The sequence below is a fragment of the Spinacia oleracea genome, chromosome 3 (genome assembly GCF_020520425.1).
Source record: "Spinacia oleracea cultivar Varoflay chromosome 3, BTI_SOV_V1, whole genome shotgun sequence".
In the NCBI taxonomy this organism is placed as follows: Eukaryota; Viridiplantae; Streptophyta; class Magnoliopsida; order Caryophyllales; family Amaranthaceae; genus Spinacia; species Spinacia oleracea.
The window spans coordinates 139233459-139249310 of NC_079489.1; the positions used below are offsets into that span (position 1 = coordinate 139233459).

Below are 15852 nucleotides of genomic sequence, written 5' to 3' on the forward strand. Positions count from 1 at the left end.
ACAACAAACATAAACGGACATTCCGGAGGCTTTTCGAAGTGCTTCAGAAAATTCGAACTTATTCTGTAAGGACTTTACAAGTGGCTTTAAAGAATAGACATCTCTTAGAAGACTTTACAAGTGCTTCAAGGAGAACAGAATATTCAAAGGACTTTCAAGTGGCTATTGATATTCTATTGTTTGATGTTCTATACCCAAGTAGGCATAGAATTCAAGTCACTGAAACTATGAGATTCTTCTATTAGATAGTGAAGAAACATAGAGATCAGGTCAATGAAACTATGAGATTCTTCTATTAAATAGTGAAGAAACCTACAACTTGCAGTCAAACTATTATCATATAGATTAATGAGTTTGTGACTTGTAAGAAAGCTATGACGAAATATAGATTCCCTAAAATGGTTAGAGGCCATATATAGACTATATGTTTAATTGGTTAAAGGCCATAAAACATACTCAATGTTTTGATGACAAAATTGAAATTTTGTTGATTTGCAAGAATAGTTTCACACCTATTGGTTGCAAGTTTGTTTTAAGGATAAAAACCATCAAACATGGAATTGTGTTCACACATAAAGCTAGATTAGTTGCTAAAGGTTACAAGCAAATTCATGGCATGGATTGTGTTGAAACCTCATGCATAATCGTAATACACAAGTCTATAAATCAAGCAATGATTGCATATTGGTACATATGGCAATTGGATGACAAAACGTATTCCTCAATCAAATGATGGAATAAACTATGTACATGGTTTGTCATAGGATTTGTGGATCCAAATAAATGCTTGAAAAAGAAAGCTAGCTTATAAAATCTAAGTACAGATTTAAGCAAGCAAATTGGGAATTAGAAATGTATTTTAGTGAAGCTAATAAGTATTTTAATTTCATAAAATGCACATAATTCTTATAGATATATAAGAAGTTTAGTGGGAGTACATAAAACTTAATTGGTCATATGTGTATCACACACATATCTCTCTATTGTGAAATAACATTCAAATGATAATGACTTAGATTTGAAATTATTCATCAATGATGGACCAAGGCGAAACTTAGTACATACTGGGTATTAAGATCTATTTGCAAAGATCTTATAATATTGTTTTAGATTAAGTAATAGCATTTACTAAATCAAACACGAAAGACTCCATTGGAGATATTCGACCCATGTGAATAAATCTAAGTAAAAGATGTTTGAACTATGTATAAGCATTTACTAAGTTAAACATCAAAGAATCTAATGAGATTCTTCACCTATATTATATCTCAAAGAATTTAGTTGGATTCAGTATCTACTGAAACTGAATGAGCTAAAGTTACATGAATATAATTCAATTGGGAATTATTCTGCAAAATAATTTATCATGTATATAATATAATATGAGGATCGCCAAAAACGTATCGTATGACTTTAGGCATGACGAACATATACCAATCTCTATTGATCTAAGTAAAGATCAACTAGATTGAGATCAAGAAAAACTTATGGTACTTGAAAAGGTACATAGGATTTGTTCTTGATTCAAGGAAATAAAGATATGCTAAATATTGATGCTACACGCATAAACACTGGCAAAGGATCAAGAAAGATCCCTTTGAAGTTAACCATTGACAAGGACGAGCTATAGAGCATTGTGTTTTGAAATGGCAACATGGATTGGAGACCATGAGTTGTTGCGTGGGAAATTAAAATATTAATTTCTATGTTCCAAAGATACAGATGGAAAGTCTTCCACATATCTGTGAACTGCTTGGATAAGTAATTCCAAACAAAGCATCACTAGCAACCTATAAAGTTGAAGTAAAAGTACTTATTGCCTAAGAAGCAATAAAACAGGGTTGTTTATGTTAAAGAGTTCTTCAATGAACTTGGGTGAGATCCTATGTCTGCTGACTTGATGGTTCTTCATTGCAAAATGCGTAGAACCACTATCGAAGTAAGAAAGACTAGATCACATAATAAACAAACTCAAAAGATCTTATCATCATATCTCGAAAAACATTCGATGAAAAGGATGTTAAGATTGGCAAAGCATGATAACTAAACCTATGCAACAAGTGAGAAACAACACTCACATTGTGGCACTGGAAATCAAGCATAGCTTTGAATTCCATGAACTGTTTTAAAGATGGGTTTGAGGCCCATGGTTGTAAAACATTAGGGTTGAACATTTATCATATATGAAATGTATTTTTCATATTCCATTTAATCTTGGTTTAGTATTAAATGATGAGTCCCTTCAATTTGACGATATATTCAAGATAGACTGTCAGGACCAGTCCTGTGACTAAGAATGACTAAGAAATGTCTATCAAGTGAACTTGAATGTCAAAGGTTGAAAATGGTCCCTAGTCGGAGTTTTCTATAAAATTGGACGCATAGAAAACGTTAGACGATTAGAATGCAAGATGACTAGTAGTTCTGTTTCTTGAACTATGTGGACATGGCAATGTCATAATCATTTGCATAGATACTTACTTTGGGAAGACTAGTATCGGACAAGACCTATGAAACTTTACTGTAAGAGATGAAAATCTGTCATAAGTAAATTTCATTAAAATTATTAGACACTAAATCCTCAATACCTGAGTGATTTGAGATTACTTGTTTTGAGAACTAGTTGCTTTGACGTTGACCAATCGTCGCACCGTAAAAGGAGGCTATAAAGGCAACGCTCAGGTAATCACCTATCAAACGAAGTCTAATCTCAAAATCGCAAGATTGGGATTGTCCTCCCATAAATCGGGATGAGATGCTTAAAAGTTGTACAAGGCCACTCGGAGAGCTAGAAACTGTGAAATGCATGGCCGTGCTCGGATGAATCATAGGCTATGATTATCTGTTTATTTGATCAGTTGAACTCTGAAACCGAGGAACTCCTCTGGACATAATAAGGATGACAACTCTTACCTTATGTTCAAGAGCAAGCATCGAGCGACAAAGGAATTAGGAAATGCACACTTGTCCCTAAGGACAAGTGGGAGACTGAAGGAAATAATGCCCTTGGTCCAAGTATGCATTCTATGTTAAGTCTAATAAGTGCGGTTCAGTATTAATTAACAAGTTAATAATTCAGTGAGATCAAGTGAGCTGAATGCCTAGCTAGAGGCCGCTTCAGTTCAAGTGGAATTAATGATATTAATCCACAGCTTACTCTTGACTGAACCCGTAGGGTCACACAAATAGTACGTAAACGGATCAAGTATTTAATGGCATTAAATACTCCATCTATGGATATTCGGAATCGACGGATCTTGGTTTCAGTGGGAGCTGAGATCGTCACAGGCAAGAAATGAATACTCCGGAAACGATGATATTGCCGGAAACGGAAATATGGATCGTATCAGAAATATAAATATTATCCAAGTCGTAGATGTTGCCGGAAACGGAAACATGGTACGTATCGGAAAATATTATCGGAAATGGAAATATTGCCGGAATCGGAAATATTGCCGGAAACGGAAATATTGTCAGAATCGGAAATATTATCGTAATCGGAAAATAATTCCGGAAACGGAAATATTAAATATTTGTTCGAAACGGAAATTAATTCCGGAATCGTAAATATTAAATATTGTTCGTATCGGAAATGAATTCCGGAACCGGAAATTTAATCGGAAGCGTATCGTACGAATAAGCATCGGACGAGGGCCCAGCACGAAGCCAGGCCATCGCCCAGCAAGCCAAGCGCGCCACACGAACAGCCAAGGCCACGCCAGGCCCAGCGCAAGGCCAGGCCCAGCAGGCCATGGCAGCGCGCGCAGCGCGCGCAGCAATGGGCTGCGAGCATTGCTGCAGCTCGCGTGGGCTTGTAGCTCGCGTGGGCCGAGCGGCCGTGTGGGCTGTGCGCGGGCATGGCCTACACGCTTGCGGGTCATGCTCGTGTAGAGTTTGTGTTCACATACGAAACCTAAAGAGTATAGGATTTGTTTAATGATTAAAATTCCTAATCCTAAAAGATAAATTAATAAAATAAGAATTCTACTAGGATTCTAATTTAATTAATTCGTATCCTAGTAGGATTCGATTACTTATTCCATGGTCTATAAATATGAGTTAAGGGCTCATAATTTATATCGAGTATTGAAGTATTCAAAGGGTAAGTTTTTGAAAGAAAATTCAGCCACACTCTTGCACAATAATAACCGAAATTCCTAAGCACCTTAAGGGCGATTCTAGTTGGTCAATCTTGAGGCGGATCCGGACGTACTGTGGACTATCTACGGAGGGACGACACTTGGAGTCCTAAAGACTTGTTCTTGTTCGGTTCGGGCGCAGCTAGGGAAGGCACGCTACAAAGTGTATGCATCTATACTATGCTAAATGATTATGTGTAAATAATATGCTTTCCTGGCTTTATGGTTTTTCCGCATGATTTATGTATTGTCATATGTATCATAACCTAACAGGGGTGGGGGGAGGTAAGAAGGTAACAAAATGAAACACATCACATGGTAATCCATAACCTATCAGAATTCGAATTCAAATTCAAATCGGATTACCCCCTTTTTGAATCAGTAGCGGATGCAGAAATTATAGGTAGCCAAATATTGATGAAATTTTAAATATAATTATGTAATTAAAGAAAGTTAATGAAAATTTAACTAAATTTTTTTTATTGTTCCAAGTAGAGTTAAGGACCTAAAAGTATTGTGGCTCCACTGATTTTAACGAAAAATGGTCGTACCTAATTTTTTTTTTATTTCGCAGTAATTACAAACAAGAAAAAAATACCAAACACACCCATTACTCTTGGCTACTTGCCATTTCATGGGACATACCTATAATCTTACTATTACAAGGCTCTGCACTGCTAGTACAAGACTCGACACTACTGACACAAGACTCGACACTATTGCAAAGAGACGCATATAGAAACTTCTTCCTTGGACGTTGTATACAATCAGATAGCGGGGCATCAACCTTTCTCTTCCTTTCTCCTTTGATCCTGCAAAAAACGGAGTTAGTTTGAGATATAGTAGTGTTGTTCCTCTTAGCCACATGGTTCCTTGTAACCTTCTTTCCAATGCCTCGGCCTACCCTCTTTCTTACTCTAGTTCCTATTCAAAATTCTCGTCTTGTTGGATACTTGACGTTGACTTGAAGAAGGCATCATCCCTAGACTCACTTGCATCTTCAATATGATGATGGTTGTCCGTAATGGTACTCATGGACTCACTTTCTGACTCCCCATCCTTGGATACAAAAATATTGTAATTACCACCCAAATTTAGCTATGCTCTCTTTGATTTTCCTACTCTTCCTTTGTGTCTCTAACTATTAAATTATGTTCTTTCATATCAACTATAGAGGAGTCATCCAACTTTTCCTCTTGACTTTCATAATTCGTTTTTGTAATATTCTTTGGCCCACCACCTCTTACTCTAATCGTCATAGGAGATGCTAACTTAGAATTAAAATATTGTATAGATTTGCCTTTCAACAATAACTGGTAGTCTTTGCTTGAAATGGACAATGATGAACCCGACCTTTTTCGATTCACAAACCGATAATTGGATTCTGCTAGCTTAGAATTCCCAAAGCTTGAAACACTTACAACATCTTCCATCATCTCATCTTTCTTCCCTTTCAATATTGTAGGCATGAGGTTTTCTTCAACAACACTAGAGCATGCCGACGAGCACTTGTCATTCATGGTAGACAAAATTGGCTTAGATACCATATCCTTTTCATGAAGCAGAACTTGATCATTACTATGTTCCTTCACCAATTCTCCTTTAGACTTCTTTTTCGGTGGAGTTAGGCCAAGTCCTAACCCAATTGGTACATCACCTTGAGAACTTTTTCCTGAATCCTCCTTGGGTAGGGATTGTTTTACCTCCTCAAGTTTCTCGAGAACCTCTGGATTTTTAGGATCATTATGAGAGGCCATTATCAAGTCCCAGTAGGCCAAGTCACTTCTCCCTAATTCAATAGCAGCCATGGCTCTTCTAAACATAGCTTTTACATTGCTCGGGCTAAATTCCAATATAATTGAGCATATTTGCCCTACCTGCTCAAACTCCCTTTTTCCACTAAAACAAGATGCTGAATTCAGAAGAATACAATTAGTCAAATAAAAAAATTCAGCTCTATCGTCATTCCCCTCAAACTGAAAACAACCAAGAATAATCCCAACATATCCATATTTTTCAGAGCATCTTCTATACTCCCTTGTTTGAAAAGAAAGTTTCCTGTCTCCTTCATATCCCTTGCAAGATCTAGAACACCCCTAGGATTTTTCGAATTTGAGATTAATTCAATAAAAAACTCATCTTCTTCCATAAGGTTATCCCCCTCTGTGAGAATTCGATTGAGCTCCCCTCTAAATTTATTATACGTCTCCAATGAACACATTTTATCGACCCGAAGAACTCTACGCACTACAAACAGCACCCCCACACAAGAAAATCACCAAAACCAAACTCCAAAACCACACAAGAACTAATTACCAAAATAAGACACTAGAAAGAAGAGAATTGGTTCTTAATACAGAAAAGAAGAAGAACCTCTGATTATTCTGATTGGAAGAAACACCTACTCCTTTCTTTATTTCCTTAATAGATAAAACAAAGGGTCATCCTCTTTATGCGATCGACCGCGAAAATGGATAGCTGCAAAACCTGGAAAGAGGATTATACAAGAAGACTAATAATTGCAGTGCTTAGAAAATTCAGCTCGCCGGAGACCGGAATAGGGTGTTCAGTCCCGTCACCGTCTCCGACAAGCTCAAACAGAAGGAAAGTTGTTTGCTCCAAGAAAGTTTTCTAGAGAGAATATCGAGAAATTTTCTAGTGTCTTTATTTGTTCTGATGGTCCTACCTAATACTCCGTCCATATTATAGTGCTTCCAGAAAGCAAATTTAAAACTTGTTTCATTTGAAAAATCTTTTTTTTATTGAGGATCAAAAATACGGCCCAGTTTTATTGGACTTATTTTGACTGAATTTATATTATTTGAACTTATCTGAAAATAGCTGAACTTATCAGAACTTATCTTAACTTATTTTATCTGGAAAAAACTTAATTTGTACGAAATAAAATTATTTGTGTGTGAAAATATTAGAAAAAGAACTTATTTTTGCTGAACTTATATTATCTGAACTTATCTGAATTTATTTTGTCTAAAATAAATCAAAATAAGTCGAGCAGAACAGAACCCGAACGATAACATAAAATTTAAAATGTAAAGTTTAAAATGATCTAAATAATTTTTTTTTGAGCCTTTGCAAGTTGCAAGCGCGGAAAAAGAAGTTTTGGTAATGACTATCGGATCAAACCAATACTCAAAATAATGATCTACCACTATTATGTGGGATGCATTGTGTCACTAACTCAGTCATTCATGTCGAATATTCTTGTTTTTCCAGAATCTTAACCTCGAAATAAAACTCAAGTCCATCCACTATTTCTACGAGTAATTCACAATTATTCTTTAACCGGTCAAAAATTATCAGCAAAGACATTAACAATTCACGCAAATTCATTTACCGTACTCATATCACAATGTCCGATTCTCATTCCAGGTTTTTCTCTTTCTCTCAATCCTAATATCGCGAATAATTTCTTCATATTCAAGATTTTTGTTTCACTGTTTTCTTTGATTGTTCATACGTTTGTTTCTATCTATTCGATTGCAAAACTGCACCTACTACTAGATAGTCCGATTTTTTTTGTTGAATTTTTTAAATTGGAAAATCAATTAGGGTTTCAGTGGAAACTTATGGGAATGGCTCAATTGATCCTTTTTGCACGGAGGTCATCGTGGTTCGTCATGGAGAAACTGATTGGAATGCTATTGGCAAAATGCAGGTTGATTTTTTTCTCAACCTTTTATGTTTTATTATGGAGTATTATGTTTGTTCTGGTGTGTTTGGATGTAGGCTTGTAGCATCGCTATCTCAATCTAGCTCAGCTTCGTATATCGTCAAACCCTCACATTGTTATTAAATTTTCATTGTACAGTTAGGTTATCGATTCATGCCTGATCATATTCTCTGCATCATAAAATTGTAAATGTGGTAACCTGGTGTTTGTGTAAATAAGTAGGGGAATAGGAATTCGCAAAATTAGGATTAGGATGGGTTATGGGAGGAGTAATTTAGGGAAGCATTCTCTAGGAAAAGATTAATTGATTATACCATTCTGAAATTAGAAGCAATTCTAGTGTCATGCTATCAGCATTTATGGGAGATTAGGAAAAACAGTAGAGGGCTTTAGCAACCGATTCTCGATTCCGTAATTCATTTTATATCATGCAGTCTGGTCAAGGTTTTATCTATGAACTTGGATTCAAGCAGAAATGTTGTTAGCATCTGCAAAGTTTCTGCAGTACATGACTATTTCAATGTCTATTTTCTCCCTTCACTCCTATTACACAGGGGCAATTGGATGTTGAGTTAAATGAGATTGGGAGACAGCAAGCAGTTGCGGTAAGTTAAGGATACTATTTACTGGTGTCATGGTGTGTACTTTGCGTTGCCTAAGTACCTCACGTAATTTTAATTTCTGTTAGGTTGCTGACCGACTATCAAAGGAGCCTAATATATCTGCTGTATATTCATCTGATCTGAAGAGGGCTCTTGAGACTGCAGAGACAATAGCATCAAGATGTGGTGGACTTGAGGTCAGTTCCTGTTCAAAAATACCATTAAAGTAGAATGTGGGGATTTGTCTATGCAGAAGGCTAATGAACTTGTTTTCAGTTCACTGCACATGATTCTTTCTTTCACCGCGAGTTCAAAAGATGTAGGACCCCTTTATTTGTTGTTAGGAAGACAACTAACGAGTCGATTATCATACTTCCTAACACCATAAGTAGTTATTTATGGTGTTATATTTATGAGAGAAATAGGTGTTTTTTTAGTACGGGGTATGTATTACGAAGTATAAGACTGACATAAGGCATGGAAATACTTTTTCTAGCTTCTTGAGGAATTACAAGGAAAACAATCATATGAGTGGAAAGTGAGGTTGAAAAGAAGAAATGCAGACCTAGCTATGTTTACCTTAGAATTACAAGGAAAACAATCATATGAGTGGAAAGTGAGGTTGAAAAGAAGAAATGCGGACCTAGCTATTTTTACCTTAGAATTACAAGGAAAACAATCATATGAGTGGAAAGTGAGGTTGAGAAGAAGAAATGCAGACCTTGCTATTTTACCTTAGAATTACAAGGAAAACAATCATATGAGTGGAAAGTGAGGTTGAAAAGAAGAAATGCGGACCTAGCTATTTTTACCTTAGAATTACAAGGAAAACAATCATATGAGTGGAAAGTGAGGTTGAGAAGAAGAAATGCAGACCTTGCTATTTTACCTTAGAATTACAAGGAAAACAATCATATGAGTGGAAAGTGAGGTTGAAAAGAAGAAATGCGGACCTAGCTATTTTTACCTTAGAATTACAAGGAAAACAATCATATGAGTGGAAAGTGAGGTTGAGAAGGAGAAATGCAGACCTTGCTATTTTACCTTAGAATTACAAGGAAAACAATCATATGAGTGGAAAGTGAGGTTGAAAAGAAGAAATGCAAACCTTCCTATTTTTAGCTTAGAAAAATAAATATCAGGAAAATTATGTTTGGATCTGGGCAAATAAAGTTACTTTAGTTACTGGCCGATAATTTCAGACAATTTCCGTGTTTATTTTTATTTTTATGTGTGGAGGGGATTTATAAGTTCAGTGAAGTACCGATGAGTTCAGATAGGTTCAAATAAGTGCTACCAAGTTTAAATCACTACCAAAAATAAGTTCAGATAAGAAGATTTCAGATACAAGATGAAAACGCAAATGTGGAAGTCTTTGTTTTTAAAAATTTACAGCAGTTATCCTGGTCACTAGTAAAATTCCCAACTTTTATATAACTTTCATGTGGCGGAATATTTTTAGCTAGTTCTTGATCAAAGAAATTAATCATGCATATTTTATAACAATAATCTTCTATTAACCTTCCTATTTAAGCTTTTTATGTTGAGATGGAATCTTTACCTCAGTGGAAATTATTCTGGGTTTCACTACTTGTAAGTCCCTGCAATAGTGTGGATTGATCTTTGATGCAAGTAGGGTATCGTCTGACTTGATGCCTTTTCGTTATTAATTTATTGGCAATGTATTAACCACAGGTTATAACAGACAAAGACCTGCGTGAAAGGCATTTGGGAGATCTGCAAGGACTTGTTTATCAAGCAGTAGCAAAGCTTAACCCTAAAGCTAATGAAGCATTTAAGTCTCACAGAACAGATCAAGAAATCCCGGTGAGTATAGACTCTATGCACTTAATATTATATTTAATATATGGAGTAATACTGTACAACTTATAAATACTGTCCAAATTAGTTGCTCTTGTTTGTCATGCAAGCCTCTTTTGCTTCTACTTTTGATGCTGTTGAGGTACATTTAATATAGAACAACATTGTAAGTTTAAAACTCAAAAGTGCTCAATTTCCTTCTATGCGGTTTAGGAGCTTGGTATTCTTCCCAAACATCAAGGGAATGAGATTTGAATGCTAAAGCAAAGTGAGTTGCACAAAAGCCGCCAAGATCGAGATCATACCTTGATTCGATATTGGTACTCGAGATTAGATTGTAGGATTGGATTGTAGAATTGTTAGTTTTTGTAGATTGATAAAAATGTGATATTAATACCGCCAACATACCAGGAATAATTAATACGAGTACAAAGTAACAAGTTTGTGAAAGTTGCTCAGCGGCATGTTTGTGCATGCAATCATTGAGCCAGCATTCAACATTTGAATGTATAGTTCATTTGACATCCAAGCTAAATATTTGAATGTATTAGTTCATTTGACATTCAAGCTAAATTTTGTAACTCCCTGTGCAGGGTGGAGGTGAAAGTCGTGACCAGCTGTATAAACGGTGTACGTCTTCGTTACAGAGAATTGGTGAAAACCATAGAGGTGATCTATTATTGCTTTTATTCCATTTTTCAACATTCTTAACCTTCAACTCATAACACAGAAAATAAAATAGTGCGTAGGAAGCTGTTTTCAGTTGTGTTCAGAAAACAGGCAATTACTTTTGCGTACGTTCTGATTGCATGTTGTCATTGCAGGGCAACGAGTTGTCGTAGTCAGCCATGGGGGCGCCATAAGATCACTATTTAACCGGGCTGCAGCCAAAGGACAACACCCAGGGAAAATATCTAATACATCGGTTGGTGTAATTCAGCTATATGACGGGGACAAGTGGTCCATCAAATCATGGAACGATGTTAGTCATCTCAAACAAACCGAATTTCTAGAGTCAGGTTTTGGTGGGGATGCTTCTTCAGGCTAGCTCATTCGTGTTTTGATTTAGACTAGTGATTCTGTGCAAGAAACGTTGACCACATGATTTTAGTTACCTTGATCATGTGAGTTACCAACTTACCTAGTATTGTAATTGGAAACTCGTCAATTAGACCTGATGAACAGAAATTCTGCTATGTAGTACCCATTGTGTGTGCTCCGAGTCGAAGACCATGTACTATAGATTGATGTAAAGACCCTGATAACTGATTCCTTTACTCGTAATAAAATATGGAGTACGAGTATATTGATGATAGATGGGATGAATGTTTGGTGCATTTTCATACAATTATACATGTTTTCTTTGTTCTAAATCCATTGGCATCTGCAGCAAATGGCTTCTATTAACAGGTCATATGTGGCTTGTCCTGTTATATGTAATCAACCTTATTCAATATGGTTTCTCAACCTGGGTTCCTGCCCCAGCTTGTTTTGTGCCGTATCAATGTTTCATCAAGGTAAAACCACTATCTTAATACTTCCTCTGTTTTTTTTTTTTTTTTTTATTTTTTATTTATAATTGCACCATTTGAGGTCACGCTTGCCAATGCACAATATTAACCACTAATATCTTTTATATTAGAAAATTTTTATAAAAATTAGATATTTTGAAAGTATGTTTCGAGGCGATTCTAACAAGATTCCATAAGATGACCGTATAAGGGTGTGTGATTGTGTGAATAGTGTCAAAACCCAAATGGAGCAATAATTAAAAAACGCATGAAGTGTAAATTTTCCTCATCCCTGAATACTACTCCGTAGATCAAAACCGGATTTTATTTAACCGGAGTATGATATGAATTATGAAGCATATGAGTACCTTGAGATGGGTTATGGCCATTGTGGGACTTGTGGCTAAGCAGATTAGCAGATGAAAAGTTGGTCAATCCCCCATAGACAACCACTGACCAAGACAAATTAACTTATTAAGTGGATTACACAAAAACAAACAAACGAAGTATCAAGGAAAAAGATGTGCGCTTTTGTTAGGTGGTGCTGTATTAATAAACTAAGCTGACTGCTAAAGAATAAATCCATGAGTCAACAAGAAGACAACATTTAAGCACCAATTACACAGGAGGCTTCATCCTTAAGGGCTTAAACAAAGTCTCCTACATCTTGTTTTCAATTTTCTGCATTTTTCTCAATGGCTGCATCTGATTCCAGGTCTTCTCTCTCTTTGAAATCCCATCATTTCATTTTTGTTTGCTGATAAAACTGTAAAATAATACAGTCATAACTTTGTGCGAAAATAATAAGAAATCTTAAATACATTATTATCATTACAAATCCTAATTTTCCCGAGGAAATAAGTTTCCAGATTTAGGTTTCCTAATTATCGGCTTCATGTGCAGAACTGTTGAAGAACTCTTCCTGTTATCCTATTCCTAATTTTTCTTTTGTTGGTGTTCAATTTGTGAAGGGTGTCAATGGAATGTGTTAAGAATGATACTATAGAAGGAGCAGCAGAGCCAGTTGATGGAACTTGTACAGAGATCATTGTCGTTCGTCATGGTGAAACAGAATGGAATGCTCTTAGAAAAATGCAGGTTTGTTTATTAGTTCTATTCATCTGTGTCTGTGGACAAAAAAAGACAAAATAATTGTTCTTAAACTAGTGCTGCTAATTTGTATTAGTTCTGTTCATCTGTCTTATAAAAAAATAGACAAAATAATCTGACAGCAATTGTATTAGTCCGTGGAAATTTTAGCTTCTTGTTACTCATATTTTGTGTTACACCCATTCACTTGGTGATGACTGAAAAGCAAAAAGGAAGAACTGTGCCCTATTTTTCATTGACAAATATGATAATGGCAGAGAGAAATTGTCCATACATATCATATTAAGAACTAGGGGAGTGATATGATTTTTGTGTTACAACTAGATGAAACTAAAGTCCTACTTTTTTCACCTTAAAAGAAGTCTTGAGTCTAATAAGTTCATATAAAGGCAAATCTATCTGACGAGTTCATGAGTTGTCAAGAGAAAAACTACATAGCCGGAAAAATGTTTTATACAATGAACATCATAAGAATATTTCAATAGTTGTTCCAGAGATACTAACTTGGTCAGACTTCCTTGGTAATCATTGTATCAGCACTTGAGCAGTCAGGCTATGTTAGCTGTTACTATTAACATGTGTTCAATAATAAATTGGACTTTGCTGATATATTCACCAGAAATTTGCATTACACAAAGTTTGCTCCTTAAAAGGACCTTCAAAGTAGATTGTACTCTTATATGCAGTTATATAGTTGTTTCATACTTTTTATGTTCTTATCAGTACCTGTTTATTCAAATTTCTACTTTTATTTGATGTTTCAGGGACAGATGGACATTGATCTAAACGAGGTCGGAAGACAGCAAGCTGTCACAGTAAGTTTAGTTATAATACTCTGTAGTCTGTATTGATCTAATTTTGTTTTTTTTTAAGTCTTTAGTAAAAGGTTATTTTTGTTGTAGGTTGCTCATAGACTTTCAAGGGAGACTAATATATCTTGTATATATTCATCTGATTTGAAGAGGGCTTTCGAGACTGCAGAAACAATAGCATCTAGATGTGGTGGACTTGAGGTTAGTTACTCAATCAAATACGAATACAACTAGTTTCCTCTTTGGCTCTTTGGGATGACAAAGGATCTAATGGATAACTGTCAACAGATGAATTGAACCATAGTATCTATAGAATTTGGTTAAAAACTTGGATTCTGATGGTTAAACACATGCAGTAACAGAGTAGTGATAGGCTTTGCTGTAGTCAGAATTATGTTTCATAAAAAAAATAGTGGAAAATTTACAAAGTACCTACTACCGCCGTTTCATAAAGATGTTTATACTTACTATTTGCACAAAGATTAAGAAAAAAGTAGAAAAGTAGGTTGAATATAATAGAATATGGATAAAGTAAGAGAAATGTGTAAGAATGTAGGTGGGTGTAAGAAAAAAAATGAATAAAGTAAGAGAAAGCGAGTGGAAATTTGCAAATATTGTGGGATAAGATCATAAGAAGGGTAAGGTAGTAATTTTCATATCCAAAAATAGAATAAAGCAAAGTATAAAGAATATTATAAAGCGGATTAAAAAGGAAAGCGTAAAGATCATTTTGAAATGGAGGTAGTATAAATGTTCAAGTGCAAACCAAATGTCAAAAAAACAAAATATAGATATGATTTTCCTAGAGGTGGTGTGGTGTAATTAATGATTAGCTTTTCAAATAGTTAATTTAATCACACATGCAGTAGATTAATTTGTTAAACCAAAAGTGTATTAATGTTTACAGAGTAATTAGTTTCTGATCAGTTACATATGGGTCTCAAAATCAGGTTGTTACAGATAAAGACCTGCGAGAAAGGCATATAGGGGATCTTCAAGGACTTACATTTCGTGAAGCACCAATGGTTAACCCTATAGCCTTTGAAGCATTGAAGTCTCCTGAAAATGATCAAGAAATTCCGGTGTGTATCTTTTATGCGACTATTTGTTTGAGTCAAACGCTCATTTAACATTCAAACTGAAGAATTTTCTGAACTTTTGAACCTTCCAATACTAAATCATCTGCAGGGTGGTGGTGAAAGTCGCGATCAGGTGTACAAAAGATGCACATCTTCATTACAAAGAATTGCTGAAAAACACAGAGGTAATATTTTTTTGGGAAGCTAATTTTTGAGTTACTGATGAAACAACTAATTTTTTCTGGGTGAATGTTGGAAATACAGGAGCGCGAGTAGTTGCAGTAACTCATGGGGCTGTCATAGAAATGCTATACAAAAGAGCTATACCTGGAGGACGCGCTGAAGGGATATGGAATACATCTATAAGTATATTTCAGTTGTTTGAAGGAGATAAGTGGTCAATCAAATTATGGAATGATAAGAGTCATCTCAGAGAAACTGAATATCTGGAATCGGCTTCTGGTGGAGGCGATGCTTCATGCTAGCTAGCTTATGATTTGGGATTCGTGTTTCAACTCGTGATGAGATGTGTTTGTACCAAGGTGGATTGATGTACGCGTCTGTTGTATTTTTGTTAATTGCAAGTCTTAATAATTGCAATTATATATATGGCATGAGTGGAGTTAAAGACTGTCTGGAACCATTTTTCTTAATTAAGAGATCTAAATGCAGGAGTTATATGCATAGAAAAAAAATGTGCATGCGGTCTCGTTTCCGGTAACGGTCACTTTGTCACGAAAACCACTTGTAATGGATGAATAGGATGGATCGCAGTTGACGCAATGTGAAGAAATTCACATTACTGCATTGTAAATCAAAAGTATTACATCAACGCAATATAACCAAAATACGAGTGAGTATTATATTTTGTGAACAAATAACCACCCAAAGTATCATGTTTCATAAACTAATGCCAATTGTGTAAAAGTGTGGTGTAACGTGGAAAAAACCTTCTATCACAGCGAGTCATCGTTACGGACGCGGAGAGAAAGACGTGATTTTTGCCGCACCGTTAAGTAAAGTAGTTTCGCAGAACGGCAAGGCCAAAATCCCGTTACAAAACGGCCATTACGTCACAAAACGGTCG

At 35.5% G+C, this 15852-nt stretch overlaps 3 protein-coding genes across 3 annotated transcripts; 2 read left to right on the forward strand and 1 right to left on the reverse strand.

Moving 5' to 3' along the window:
- Positions 1 to 5257: 5257 nt before the first annotated feature.
- On the reverse strand, positions 5258 to 6360 carry LOC110799831 (protein PHOX3-like). The gene is made up of 2 exons (XM_022005098.1): positions 6117 to 6360; positions 5258 to 6051 (listed from the first exon to the last, which is right to left on the reverse strand). The coding sequence occupies exons 1-2, from the start codon at positions 6358 to 6360 to the stop codon at positions 5258 to 5260; spliced, it is 1038 nt and encodes a 345-aa protein (XP_021860790.1).
- Positions 6361 to 7283: 923 nt separating this feature from the next.
- Positions 7284 to 11568, forward strand: LOC110799834 (phosphoglycerate mutase-like protein 4). Its single transcript, XM_022005100.2, has 7 exons — positions 7284 to 7529; positions 7710 to 7815; positions 8385 to 8435; positions 8519 to 8629; positions 10128 to 10259; positions 10847 to 10922; positions 11078 to 11568. The coding sequence occupies exons 1-7, from the start codon at positions 7510 to 7512 to the stop codon at positions 11299 to 11301; spliced, it is 720 nt and encodes a 239-aa protein (XP_021860792.1). The 5' UTR covers positions 7284 to 7509; the 3' UTR covers positions 11302 to 11568.
- Positions 11569 to 12295: 727 nt separating this feature from the next.
- Positions 12296 to 15393, forward strand: LOC110799832 (phosphoglycerate mutase-like protein 4). Its single transcript, XM_022005099.2, has 7 exons — positions 12296 to 12479; positions 12736 to 12862; positions 13639 to 13689; positions 13777 to 13887; positions 14637 to 14768; positions 14875 to 14950; positions 15030 to 15393. Exons 1-7 carry the CDS (start codon positions 12460 to 12462, stop codon positions 15248 to 15250), a joined length of 738 nt encoding a protein of 245 aa, XP_021860791.1. The 5' UTR covers positions 12296 to 12459; the 3' UTR covers positions 15251 to 15393.
- Positions 15394 to 15852: the final 459 nt, after the last annotated feature.